Source organism: Pimephales promelas, chromosome 17 (genome assembly GCF_988280905.1).
Source record: "Pimephales promelas chromosome 17, fPimPro1.hap1.1, whole genome shotgun sequence".
NCBI classification, from domain to species: domain Eukaryota; kingdom Metazoa; phylum Chordata; class Actinopteri; order Cypriniformes; family Leuciscidae; genus Pimephales; species Pimephales promelas.
The window spans coordinates 32530242-32543587 of record NC_142785.1 but is presented as its reverse complement, the minus strand read 5'-3'; the positions used below and the strand labels follow the sequence as shown (position 1 = coordinate 32543587).

Below are 13346 nucleotides of genomic sequence, written 5' to 3'. Positions count from 1 at the left end.
GTGTGTGTGTGTGTGTAGTTTGAGTTCTAATATTAAAGTGTTTTAGTACCATAGCACTTGTTTTGTCTCTTTATTTGTAGAAAGTTTGGTTTCCAAGAATTGAAAAATAAACACTATAATGTGTTTATGCTTCAGTTACTATGCGTCATCAATATTTACAGTGAATCTGGCTAAGGAATATGATAGCCCTAAATGTAACCTTTCATTAGAGCCCAAAATTATGACTGTAGAGTAAAGCATTCAAGAATAGCAGCATTTTATGTGTCTATGATCACAAAGGGTCATTTGGAGTCTCCAAGTGGCTTTTTTTGGGAAGCGCCTAGATATACACTTAGAATAAACACTCATTTTCTTAGATATTATCATCAAATTTTAAACTCTGTTTGGTAAGGCTTCATGCTGTGATCCAGTTGTGTTTTCCAGCTAATAGCTCCCAGCTGTAGTTATCTGCAGGCATCTGTTTACACAAAAAAAATGTAGGCGGAATTTTTTTGTCATTTTTCATTGTGTTCAAAGTTATATTACTCTAGACCAGTAAGACTTACAGTGATTTTGACTGTTTAGGAACAAACCTCTGAGTGTCACCTTTCAAAAGAGAGCAAAAGCATGCATATACTCCAAATGGTTCAAGAACAGCATGCAATTTAATTTGGATAGGTCTTTTTTAGGCGGCAAAAATGTTGCAGGCCTTCTAAGGAACTTTCTGTACGCATGTCAGCCGGTTATGTCCTCATATTCTCTCCTTTTCACTCCGGCTGCCGACCTTCGTCCCCCTCTCTTTTTTTTTTTTTTTTTTTTTTTTTACAGATCTGCATGATTCACGTAAGTTACATTTTCAGGTCGGAAAATCCGGAATTCCGGATTAATCCGGAAAAATCACATCCCTGATTAATGGCAAAGGTGTAATTACACTCTATTTGGCACAAACAGGGCTACCATAATATGTGAGCAACATGTATGTACAAGTTTGTATTTTTGAGAGAATATTGTTTATGCGTGGTTATTAAAAAAACAAAAAATTAAAGTTTCTTAAAAAAAGCCATAAAACACGTATGTGTCCACAAGACTTCTGACTAATGGATGTTGTCGCTTAGAGTTTTTGCTTCAAAATGATCTGAAAATTATCCTGCCTTATATTGATTGCTTACATCAGATGCTACATTAACATGACTCAGTGTCTTTATGCTGTATTTTATCATATCTTACATTTACATTTACTCATTTAGCTGACGCTTTTATCCAAAGCGACTTACAATTGCAATACATGTCAGAGTTCGCATGCGTCTGGAGCAACTAGGGGTTAAGTGTCTTGTTCAGGGACACATTGGTGTCTCACAGTGGATTCGAACCTGGGTTTCTCACACCAAAGGCATGTGTCTTATCCACTGCATCACCACCCCTGTCTTTTCATCTTAGATGTGAGAGATCGCTGTTCTGAACTCAGCTGCTCTGAGGATGAATGGTGTGGGAAGAAAAATGGTGTTTATGGCTGTTTATGTAACGAAGACCATTACAGACCACAACCTGACTCTTTTGGTTGGTTTCATTCCACAACTAAATGTAAAATATATCGTTTTTTTCCCAGTCATTAAGATTAATCTTTTTTTTTTTTTTTGTACTCAGATTTCTCAGAAACCTGTGAAAGCAGCTCTGGCTCCATATCTGTGTCTCGCTGTCAGCTCTTTGAGGCTGGTTTTCCAGCTGATGTCTTACACCTCAATGATCCCGACTGCAAAGGAACGGTCCGGAACGGCCGAGTGGAATTCCTCTTTGATAATGATGAACACAAGTGTGGAACAAATCTTGTGGTGGGTTTAACTGTGTATAATCTATTCAAATACACCATCAACTATTTGTATTGCCTGATAGGACCAACAGAGTTTGATGAGACTTTGAGAAGTATGTATGGAGGCTTGTAAGGAAACTGAATAATCAATATCTAACAACCAATGGAAGGTCCCAAACAGACCTCCCTAAAGACTTCTCAGTTCTTCTTAAAGACTCAGTAGCTGCGTTTACATGGACACAATCGGAATGAAATCAATACGATTGATGAATCCGATCAAAGTGTTTACATGAATGATAAATAAAGTAATCGGGTTGATGTGCGCGTTTAAATGTCACAAGATTCAAATTGTATTTTAAATATGCTTGAGTGTAAATTGATCAATACTGTGTAGTGACTCATATATGTGTATATGTTTTTTGTATTGTTTATTGCAACGCATTCTCATCCCTAAGTGACGCTTTTGACACATGGCACCCTTTAAAGTCAATGAGACACAGATAGATACATGTATGGGCCAGAAGGCGCCTCCTAGTGGTCTAACCCTAACACTACCCAACCTACCCATAACCAAACAAAGCTCTGTGTGTGTTATTTTGATACTAAAGGGTTCTTTAGCGGCTGTAGACCAGGCAAAATTATCTTTGCAGCCGCGAGAGACTAAACACTGGGAGAATGAATGCACTGCGACGCGCAGAAACAGTTTCACACAGCGATCCACTCATTTATTGCTTCTTGCACATAAAATACAACTGTTAGCCAGTTACCAGTTCATAAGTGCAGTGTGATTGCATAAAGTGCGGTCAACAGAAAGTGTTCGCTCCCAGGCTCACTCCCTCTCTGTCAAAGCCCCCATACTCAGGTGCACAGGTGTAGCAAACAAATACGTGCAAGAAACACATCACTTCCGCCCAAGCCCCGGTAGACACGCCCACCACCTACAATCTGAGTGCAATAAAAATAATGAATGAGACCATAAAACCATAGGAGACTTACAGTTGGCTCTTACATTCCGGCCCCTAATTATTTTAACACAATAATTATACAACTGCACATTATGTAAGAGATCAACAATATGATTTTTTTTTTTTTTTTACATAAAACAGTCCCTTCGAAAGTGTCTTTTCTTCTTTAGATCAAACAAGAGACAGAGTCCTTTGTCTTTGTAAAAAGTGATCTTCGCAATCACTTAATCATGTAATGTAAAAAGGTCTATATAATAATGTCAAGATTAAAGTCAAAGTCTAAGAAGTTCGAAGGTCAGCTGGATATCCTCATGGCTCCTCTGCTTCCTGTAGAAGGCAAATCTTGGTGATAGGCCTATCCAAATAACTGGTCTTCGTCCTAATTCGCACTTGACGAACAAGTCCTCTTCTGTCAGGGAGAGTTTGCACAATCCTTCCTGTAAGCCATGAGTTGCGAGGTGCTGAGTCGTCAACTATGAGTACAATATCTCCAGTTTGGAAGTTGCGCTTGATACCAGACCACTTCTGACGCTCCTGAAGAAGAGGCAAGTATTCCTTAATCCAACGTTTCCAGAACAAGTCAGATATATACTGAACTTGTTTCCATCTGCGACGAGCGTAGATGTCCTCCTTTTTGAACTGACCCGGTGGCAAAGATGGCATGATCTTGAGCAGCAACAGATGGTTAGGGGTTAATGGTTCCAAATCATTGGGATCAGTGGATGCCTTGGTAATAGGACGGCTGTTGACAATAGCTTCTGCTTCACACAGAACTGTGTGAAGACTCTCCTCATCAAGGGTCTGCAACTTCAGGGTGGAATTCAGGACCTTCCTCACAGATCTTATCAACCTTTCCCAAACCCCGCCATGATGTGACCCTGTGGGGGGGTTGAAAACCCAATTAATTCCCTTTTGAAGGAGGGTGTTATTAATTAGGGTATGATTCCAACTTTCCATTGCCTCTCTCAATTCTCTCTCGGCACCAACAAAGTTGGTTCCATTATCTGAACGCAGTTCCAATACTTGTCCACGTCTTGCTGTAAAGCGTCGAAGAGCATTGATAAAAGAATCTGTGTCCAAGGATGATGCAACTTCTATGTGGATCGCTCTTATGGAAAGGCATGTGAAGAGAACCCCATACCTCTTCAATATACTCCTTCCTCGCTTAACTTCAAAAGGTCCGAAGTAATCAACTCCGACCCGAGTGAATGGAGGTTCATCTGATGAAACTCTGTCCTGAGGTAAATCTGCCATCTGTTGTTGGCCTGGAGCTGCATGCAGTCGTCGACAGACAATACATTTAGACAGGATTTTTCTTATAGCCACACTAGCCCCAGGGATCCAATACCTTTGGCGCAGACAAGCCAGCATGTGGTTACGACCACTGTGTCCCACCTCTTGATGTATGTGCTGAAGAATTATGTTGGAAATGTGTAAATCCTTTGCCAATATGGCAGGATGCTTAGCTTCTTCCGGCATAGCTGCTCTGCTAAGTCGTCCTCCAACTCTCAAAACACCATCTTCAAGTATTGGGTTGAGTTTGTAAATGTGACTAGTCCTTTTCACACTTTCGCCCTTTCGCAGACTGTTGAATTCCCCAGGAAACCTCCTTCTCTGGCAAAACTTAATAATCTCCATCTCAGCCTTTCTAAGTTCCTCAATTGAAAGAAGACCACTGGCGGTCTTAGCCTTGATACTCTGCATCTCCTTTTCTATTTCTTTTCCCTGTTGGTCCTTGTCCAAGCCAGAATGAGCAAGAGTCCTACTCAGTTGCTTTCTTTTCTGACTAAAGTACAGTAGTAGACTCTTCAGCTTAAGGATCCAACCAACCATCTTCTTCAGACGGATCCAAGAGGAGAAGTAGTTAATCAAGCGAGTGACTGCATCGATCTTCTCTTCAGCCTGCACAGCATTCACAATCAAGACCCTCTTAACCTCAGGGTCATCTGGTGGAATTCTCACATGGCCATCCGGGTTTTCAGGCCAGCCCTCTTCAGGCCCAACCAGAAATTGAGGTCCAGACACCCATATGTTATCTCTCAGAAGTGATGTCACCTTTACTCCCCTAGAGGCTAAATCAGCAGGATTATTTGAGGTGTTAACATATCTCCATTGAGATGGACTAGATACACTCAGTATCTTTGAAACCCGATTGGCTACAAAGGTACGAAACCTTGAGGTCTCATTGCTGATGTACTTCAGTACAGAAGTACTGTCTGTCCAAAAAATTGAGTCTTGAAGTTCCATCTTTAGCTCCTTCCTCCAGAGCTCATCCATTCGACCTGCAACCATGGCAGCCGTCAACTCCATGCGAGGGATGGTGATTGTTTTTAATGGAGCCACTCTGGCCTTTCCCATTATGAAAGTACAGTGAACTTTTCTCTCTATGTTGTTTAATAACAAGTAAGTCACTGTTCCATAGCCGCTCTCACATGCATCCGCAAAGTGATGTAACCGAGCAGAAATCACTTCCCCAAAATCCATTGGTTTTAGGCATCTGTCAACCTCAAACTTTTCAAGCTGCCAGAGCTCCTTCAACCAACCTCTCCACTCCTGTGCAGACAAGTCGGGTATAAGATCGTCCCAACCAAGGTCTTTTCTACACAAGTCTTGAAGGATCTTTTTGGCAGATAAGACCACAGGTGCCAACATTCCTAAAGGGTCATAGATTGAACTGACCGTGGAGAGAATCCCTCTTCTGGTTAAGGGTCGATCTTTGATGAGGACTTTAAACTTAAAAGTGTCAGACTGAACACACCACTGTACGCCCAATGCTCTTTCTACAGGAAGGGTGTCATTGTTCAAATCCAAATCCTTAACCTCTTTTGCTCTCTCTGTTGCAGGAATTGCTGCCAGCACGGTACGTCTATTGCTGATCCACTTCATGAGCTGAAAGCCCCCTTTCGAACAAAGGACGCGAAGGTCCTGGTAAAGCGCTATTGCTTCCTCCTCAGAAGCCACTGATGTAAGGCAATCATCCACATAGAAATTGTGGAGGACTGTTTCGATTACTTTGAAGCTAAATTGCTCTCGATTATCCTCTGCACACTTTCTAAGAGCAAAACTTGCACAACTTGGCGAAGATGTGGCCCCGAACAGATGCGCTACCATTCTGTACTCCACTAGGCTTTGCTTATGGTCTCCATCCGGCCACCAGAGAAACCTCAACAGATCTGAATCCTCAACTGGTACTCTGACTTGGTGGAACATAGCCTCAATGTCTGCCATGAGTACAACAGGCTCTTTTCTAAATCTGGTCATGACTCCAATTAACATGCTGGTAAGATCGGGTCCCTGTAAGAGTTGAGCATTTAAAGATGTTCCCTGGAATGTAGCTTTGCAGTCAAAAACTACCCTGATTTTGCCCTTCTTCGGGTGATATACCCCATGATGTGGTATATACCATACCCTGTTGTCGCTCCGATCCAGATTCTCAATTGGGACCTTCTCAGCATAGCCCTTGGAGATGATGTCATTCATAAATACTGTGTAATCAGCATGAAATGTAGCGTCCTTTTCAAACCTCCTTGTGAGGCTCATAGCACGCTGTTCGGCAACTTTTCTATTGTTTGGCATATTCACATCTTTTTTTCTTAAAGGTAAGCCAATACTATAATGGCCATCCACCAACTTAGCAGATTTTGTCACAAACTCCATGAATTGACAATCTTCTCTTGATAACCCCATCTGCTCATCCTGGCTACATTCAGGAAAATCAGCCTTTAGCTGCTCATTCCACAGATCCTTGAGGTTTGCAATAGAGATCCTATTGACAGTGACATCTGGCTGTCCACTAGTAATTTCTCTACATTCATCGCGTCTAAGAGGTCCATTTACAGTCCAGCCCAGCATCGTTTTGACCGCATAGGGGCCCCCCTCCGTACTTCGAGCAACTTGCCATGGCTCCAGTGCTCTAGGGACATTGGATCCAATCAGCAGGTCAATATCTGAATCAATCTCCCTTATCTGGACATGTCTCAGATGTGGCCATCGTTGGAGGTCTTTCTGTCGAGGAATATTGCCTCGATGAACTGGCATGTTTTTTTGCGTATAAATATCAGGTAGTTCACAAAAACAATCACCGTCTAATTCGGCCACTTCCAAATCTGAAACAATATGACTCCCAACGACCTTCTCCTGACCCATAGTACGAAGGAGAATACCAGTTCTTCGTCCCCTGACATTAAGCTTGTTCATCAGCCGCTCTGTACAGAATGACGCTGAGCTTCCAGGATCCAAGAAGGCATAGGTAATCAACACCTTGTGCCCCTTCCTATGTTTAACTTGAACTGGAACTATAGAGAGTGTACAATCATGGTCACCGGCCCCAGTAAGACCACTGGATTGAACAGAGATCAGAGAACTGCCCACTGCTGTCTCAGACTCTCCTTTGACTTGCACTAAATTATTTTCTTTCTCTTTTGGATAAATGTGGAGTGCAGTAGGGTGCTTCAGACTGCATACTTTGCATGAGAGACGCTTCCTACAATCTCGACTCATGTGCCCAATGCACAAACAGCCAAAACACACACCATGTTTCTTTAAGAAAGTAATCTTCTCATTATGCACCCTCTTTTCCAACTGGCGGCACAAATCCAATGTGTGCTCACCTCCACAAAATATGCAAGCCTTCATACCAGCTGACCTGTCCTCTTTTACTTTTGTTCCTGATTCAACTTTCCTTTCCACTGTTGCAACGGTGGTAGCAAAGCTACTTCCTTTGGCTCTAGAACTAGACTCAAACCTAGATTTTCTTGCATCCTTGTTTGCTGTTGTTGATGGTGTATCCTGTATATCCCCGAATAGTGGATCACTTGCTATCCTCACTTGTCTTTCGATGAAATCGACAATATCTATAAATTTGGCTCTCTGTCCACTCCTTTCCTGCAACTCACAAGCCACAGTTCTCCATCTGTCCCTATATTTGTAGGGCAGCCTTTTTACGATGGTCAGCATAGTGGTAGGCATGTTCAACTCCTCCATATATTCAACATCTTCCATGGCATTACAACATCCTCGAAGAAAAAGACTGTATGCTTGTAGAGATTTCACATCTTCTGATTTTATTGGAGTCCATGAAAGAGCCTTTTCCATATAAGCTGCAGCAATTTTCTGTGCATTACCAAAATGCTCTTGCAGCAAAGCCTTAGCCTTGGCATATCCTCTGTCAGGTGCCATATGTTGACAGCTTCTGACAAGATCCCTTGGATGCCCCCTGATGTATTGTTCAAGGAAATACAAGCAGTCTTTAGGATTGTCAGCCTTCTCTTCGATACTGTGTTCAAAAGACCTCATGAAGGTATGGTATTGCAAAGGATCACCGTCAAAAATCTGAATGTCTCTTTTAGGCAGTAATGAAAGAGATTGTTGTTGAACCAATAAGGCTGTTATCTCATTTTGTTTTTCTAAAACCGTAATTATTTGACTTTGATCACTACTGTTTGTCACCTGTGTAGAAAATTGATGAGTGCTGTGCATAGGCAGTGGACGTGATTGTAATGTATCTTGATGTCCCGTGACTTCTGGACGTCTAGACGATGTGGGTTGAGGTCGTGGTGATTGAATAACATTTCCCACTCGACGTTCTGTACCAGAAAAATGTGGATTGGACCGTCCAAGCGTTGGAATATTCGTATCGGGCACAAATGATTTTGCCTCAGCATTAAGGGTTTTGGTTATCTTTTGTCCCCTTTCTAGATAAGAATTCATGCCATTGGACTTCACAGATGGATGACTTGAAACACGAGACCCTCTTGAGCCTCTCAGCACATTTACTTTAGCCACTGAGGCGGCTATTTCCACTTCAAGTTCAAACTCTTCTCGTTTTTTCCTTAGCTGATCCTCTTGTTCTTCTAATGCATGTCTGTCCTTTAATAATCTTTGTCTTGCAATAAGAGCAGCCATATCTGCCTCTGCTTTAATGCATGCTGATGATGTTGTTGAGATACCAGACCTTCTTCCAGCCGAGCTCTGCTTACTTTTAGAGCATTTACTTCCTATGTTTGACACACTGTCGCTTGGTTTAATTTCATCTTGTATAACAGAAGCTTGAACATTTTGCTCAGAGTGATCTGAAACATCAGACTCATTATCACTATGAGGTTCATCCAACTTGTGCATTGATTCCCTTTGTGGTACAAATATGGGAGTATCATATGTGACAACATGAGCAGCAGTAGGCCTACGGCTTGTTTGTCTCCCAATTTCAGAAAGCCATCCCTTTGCATCTTCCATAAATCCATTGTAGCATTTTAGTACATTCACGAACCATTCCTTTTGTTTTTCTTGTTCCTCTTCAGGAAGCATAGGAATCACAGAATCATGTAACACAGTAGTTTCATCCACCATTTGACTCATTTTCTCAAGATGGGGTTGCACTTGTGGGGCATTATCATCCTTTTGCATGAGATCCTTTATTGTCTGTATTAGACCTTTAATTTTATGAACATTTTTTCTACGTTCTTTTTGTAGTGTTTCAATCTTATTCACCAAGGCCTTGGCAGTCATTTTGATTTTTCTCTTTTGTTCATCCATCTCTGAACCATTTGCGTCTGAGTTTGATTTTGATTCACTTGTTGCCATTTTCCAATATACCACAAATCATCCAAGAATCCACGCCGTTCAATGAATCAATCCATCCATCAATCAATCGCGGCGTCATAAACCACATTCAATGACCAACAATAAACACCAGCAAACAACAACGCGTCCCCTATGGACGAGCGGCAGTAACCTTTTTACACTGTGTTCAAACAAACAACTTGCACAGCATAAATGAAAAAGTTACATACCGCTTCCGTTGCTGTATTGATCGCGGCCGGGTCTTTATCCTCCGTGCAGTAATGAATGAACCGCCATCCAACAGCAGTACCCGATATATTTCAGTGTTTCCTCTGATATCCAAAGCGTCCTGTTGCGATCCGCGATGAACAGCTCGTTTCCATAGAAAACGCTTTGGTTTACAACAAAGAACGATTTCTGTTGACTAATTTAGCGGCTGTAGACCAGGCAAAATTATCTTTGCAGCCGCGAGAGACTAAACACTGGGAGAATGAATGCACTGCGACGCGCAGAAACAGTTTCACACAGCGATCCACTCATTTATTGCTTCTTGCACATAAAATACAACTGTTAGCCAGTTACCAGTTCATAAGTGCAGTGTGATTGCATAAAGTGCGGTCAACAGAAAGTGTTCGCTCCCAGGCTCACTCCCTCTCTGTCAAAGCCCCCATACTCAGGTGCACAGGTGTAGCAAACAAATACGTGCAAGAAACACATCACTTCCGCCCAAGCCCCGGTAGACACGCCCACCACCTACAATCTGAGTGCAATAAAAATAATGAATGAGACCATAAAACCATAGGAGACTTACAGTTGGCTCTTACAGGTTCCATCATGTGCGTCGGATTTAGACGCGATGTCAAAAGCGTACTTCTATTATGAAGAATCAGATGCTTTGAGTTATTCCATGCACCCTTGATTTTGAAATTGATTGAAGCCTTTTTTCAAGTGTGGGCAGACAAGAAAGCCTAATAACTTGACACCACCATTATTTCACTTGACTGATGCCACTTTTTGTTATTTCTAATCGGCTAAATTACAAAATGTTATATTTGTTGTCTACAGGCTAACGGCACCCACTTCATCTATGAAAACTTTATTCTGGGGACAGCGAGATCAGAAAATCTCATCAACAGAGAGAAAATCCTGAAGCTTTCTTTCAGCTGTGCTTATCCTCAATCCCAAACAATTTCCATGAATGTGGAAATCAATCCACTGGAGAGGTGGGAATTTGATATAAAGTCTGACTTAAGCTCAAAAGATTAATTGAACTAAAATATGAACATTTTCTTACCTTAAAGTGAAAGTTCATTGTTGTATATAATTAATTATAATTAATTGTTGGTATATTTTATCTTACCTCAAGGGCATGCAAGATGTAGGTGTCGTCTTTGTTTCCACAGTATTTTCAATTTTTATATTTTTAGGTCAAACCGTTCGTCAGTCAGTCATATAATGGAGGTTTAGGGGGTCCACGTCAAAGAGCATGCACAGAGAAGTCCAAATTAAACATGATTTAATGACTCATAAATGTGTAAGTACACATTGATGGCCTAAGACACAAAACGAGCGGTTTGTGTGAGAAAATGAACAGTATTTATATCGTTTTTACCTCTTGTAACCACAACCACGTCCAAGTAATCTGAGGGCGCGGGCTCCTCGATCTGCGGAACTCTTGCATGTGTACGTCACTCATTGACTACGTTTACATGCAGCCAATTTTCAGGTTGTGGTCGGGTTAAGGTCACTATTCGGGTTTCTGAAATATTAGGAATAACCCGTTTACATGCGTGAGCAGAGAGAGTTTCTCCTGCATGGAACTGCAGTATCCCGATGTAAACGGTGACGCGCACGGACAACCTTAAGACGCAATATGCGTAATTTCCGATTCTTCTTCCTGTATCCAAAGACAGCAGCACGCCTATAATGAATAGTTCGGGCAGATTGCGCTTTGATGCTGGTAACGTTACTGACCTCTCTCCAAAAGTATGCTGTGCTGCGTCTCGCCATGTTTACTTCCGGTATTTTTGTATGCGCCGAGAAGTTTCTCTACTCAAAAGACCATGATTCCTTGCAAATAGAACATGCGCAGAACATATATCACTATGGGGATATGCTGATACGCGTTTACATGACCAAAAATTCTGGTTAGAAAAGGGGTACCCCATGTATAAAATCCTGGTTTTTAAAATCTGGGATATGAGCATATTCAGGTTTTTGCCGGTGTTTACATTGCTGTTCGCGACCGGGCTAATATCCCTGTTTTGTACGGGTGGCTGCATGTAAACCAAGCTGCAACATTCTAATCTGAAAGATGAAGCCTGATAAACTGCAATACATCTCAAATCCACTAGAAGGCGGTCCCAAAGGGAGCAAATATCCATAGACGTCATGTTAAAATATCCGTTTTCACAGCATAAATTCATATGTTTACAGTTTGGTCCCATGGACTTGTGGTCTTCAATATGTTCCGAGTGCCTGACAACTGTGAGGGGGGTGATTTTTTTTTCTAACTCGTTAGTTTAGATCGTATTTAGATATAAAATGTATGACAAATAAGGGCGGTTAACTTTGATTGACAGCTGATAACGGGCTGCGCCGAGTGGAATTTGACGTCTCGGCATGCATGATCTGACACAACACATTATACCACCTCTGTATCCTTTCTGAAACTTTTGTATTTTCCAAGATTTTCCAGTATGGCGCCGCCCATACCCCCCATAAACAGCCTCAAACCCGTTCCTCAGAGAGTCTATGGGTGACGTCACAGACGCTATATGTCCATATTTTTTAGTCTATGATGTAAACGTAGTCATTGTTTACACAGAGATTTCAGAAATTTTACCTTTCACTGTTAAGATCTAAATTAAACATATTTAGATATATCAACAGACAATTTGTTTTCACAAAAAAAAAAAAAACAATGAGTGACAAACGCGTGAGAGATCATTTCCGGTGCTGCAAAGTTCAAACCCAAGCGCCGCACCCTCAGATCACTTGGACCTGGGTGTGGTGGCTGTTTACAAGAGGTTAAAACGCTATAAATACTGTTAGTTTTCTCACACAAACCGCTCGTTTTGTGTTTTAGGCCATCAATGTGTACTTACATTTACGAGTCATTAAATCATGTTTAATTTGGACCTCCATTAGACCTCCGTTATATGACTGACAGACAAGAACGGTTTGACCTAAAAATATCAAAATTGAAATTACTGTGGAAACAAAGATGCCTACATCTTGGATGTCCTTGAGGTAAGCTAAAACATATCAAAATGTATTTCAATTTTATTTTATTTTATATCAGGAAGTTATCAGGAATGGCACGAGGTAAAAGATGACCGAATTAAATTTTTGGCGTTAACTAAACCTTTAAGCATAAATGTTAGATGCTAATAAGAAGCATGGCTATATAGCTATGCTATTCTCTTAAAACAGAATTTCACACGCACATGTTTATAATTATTTTTTACTTCCATTTCATCAGTATTGTGCACAAGACTCTTCCCGCTGGTGAAGGCAGATATCAGGTCTGGATGATCCCATATGAGGATGATGAGTTTACCCGGCCCTTCACTGGTCGAGTGGATGCAGAGCTCGACCAGGAGATGCATGTGGAAGTTCGTGTTGAGGGGGTCGACAGCCGCCAGTTCGCCCTGGTGATGGACACGTGTTGGGCTACACCTGTGAATGATCCCGATTACAGCCTCCGCTGGGATCTCATCCTTTCAGAGTAAAGCGAAAGATTTTTTAGGATTGGCTGAGATACTTTATCTTTCAGGATTTCAAGACAAAAGCACAGGATTCCATTTTTGTTGAATGGAAACAAAGAAAATAATTAGATTTGTTTGTAATTATTGATATTCTCAGGTGTCCCAATCCAGATGACGACACAGTGGATCTGCTGCAGAACGGCGTCTCGACATCCAGCCGTTTCTCCTTCAGGATGAATATATTTACTCCAAACTCCACTAGGCTTTATCTGCACTGTGCTGTTCACCTTTGCCTTCTGTCAAGCAATCGCTGCTCAATGGTGA

General features: G+C 41.5%; 1 protein-coding gene across 1 annotated transcript in view; it reads left to right on the top strand.

The window, feature by feature from the left end:
* Positions 1-13346, top strand: part of LOC120461861 (uncharacterized) — a 43494-nt gene that overhangs the window by 29474 nt on the left and 674 nt on the right. Inside the window, exons 31-35 of the mRNA XM_089121923.1 lie at positions 1417-1536; positions 1624-1808; positions 10378-10535; positions 12797-13042; positions 13180-13342. Of these exons, the coding sequence (XP_088978049.1) occupies positions 1417-1536; positions 1624-1808; positions 10378-10535; positions 12797-13042; positions 13180-13342 (872 nt within the window). The remainder of the gene's footprint in view (positions 1-1416; positions 1537-1623; positions 1809-10377; positions 10536-12796; positions 13043-13179; positions 13343-13346) is intronic.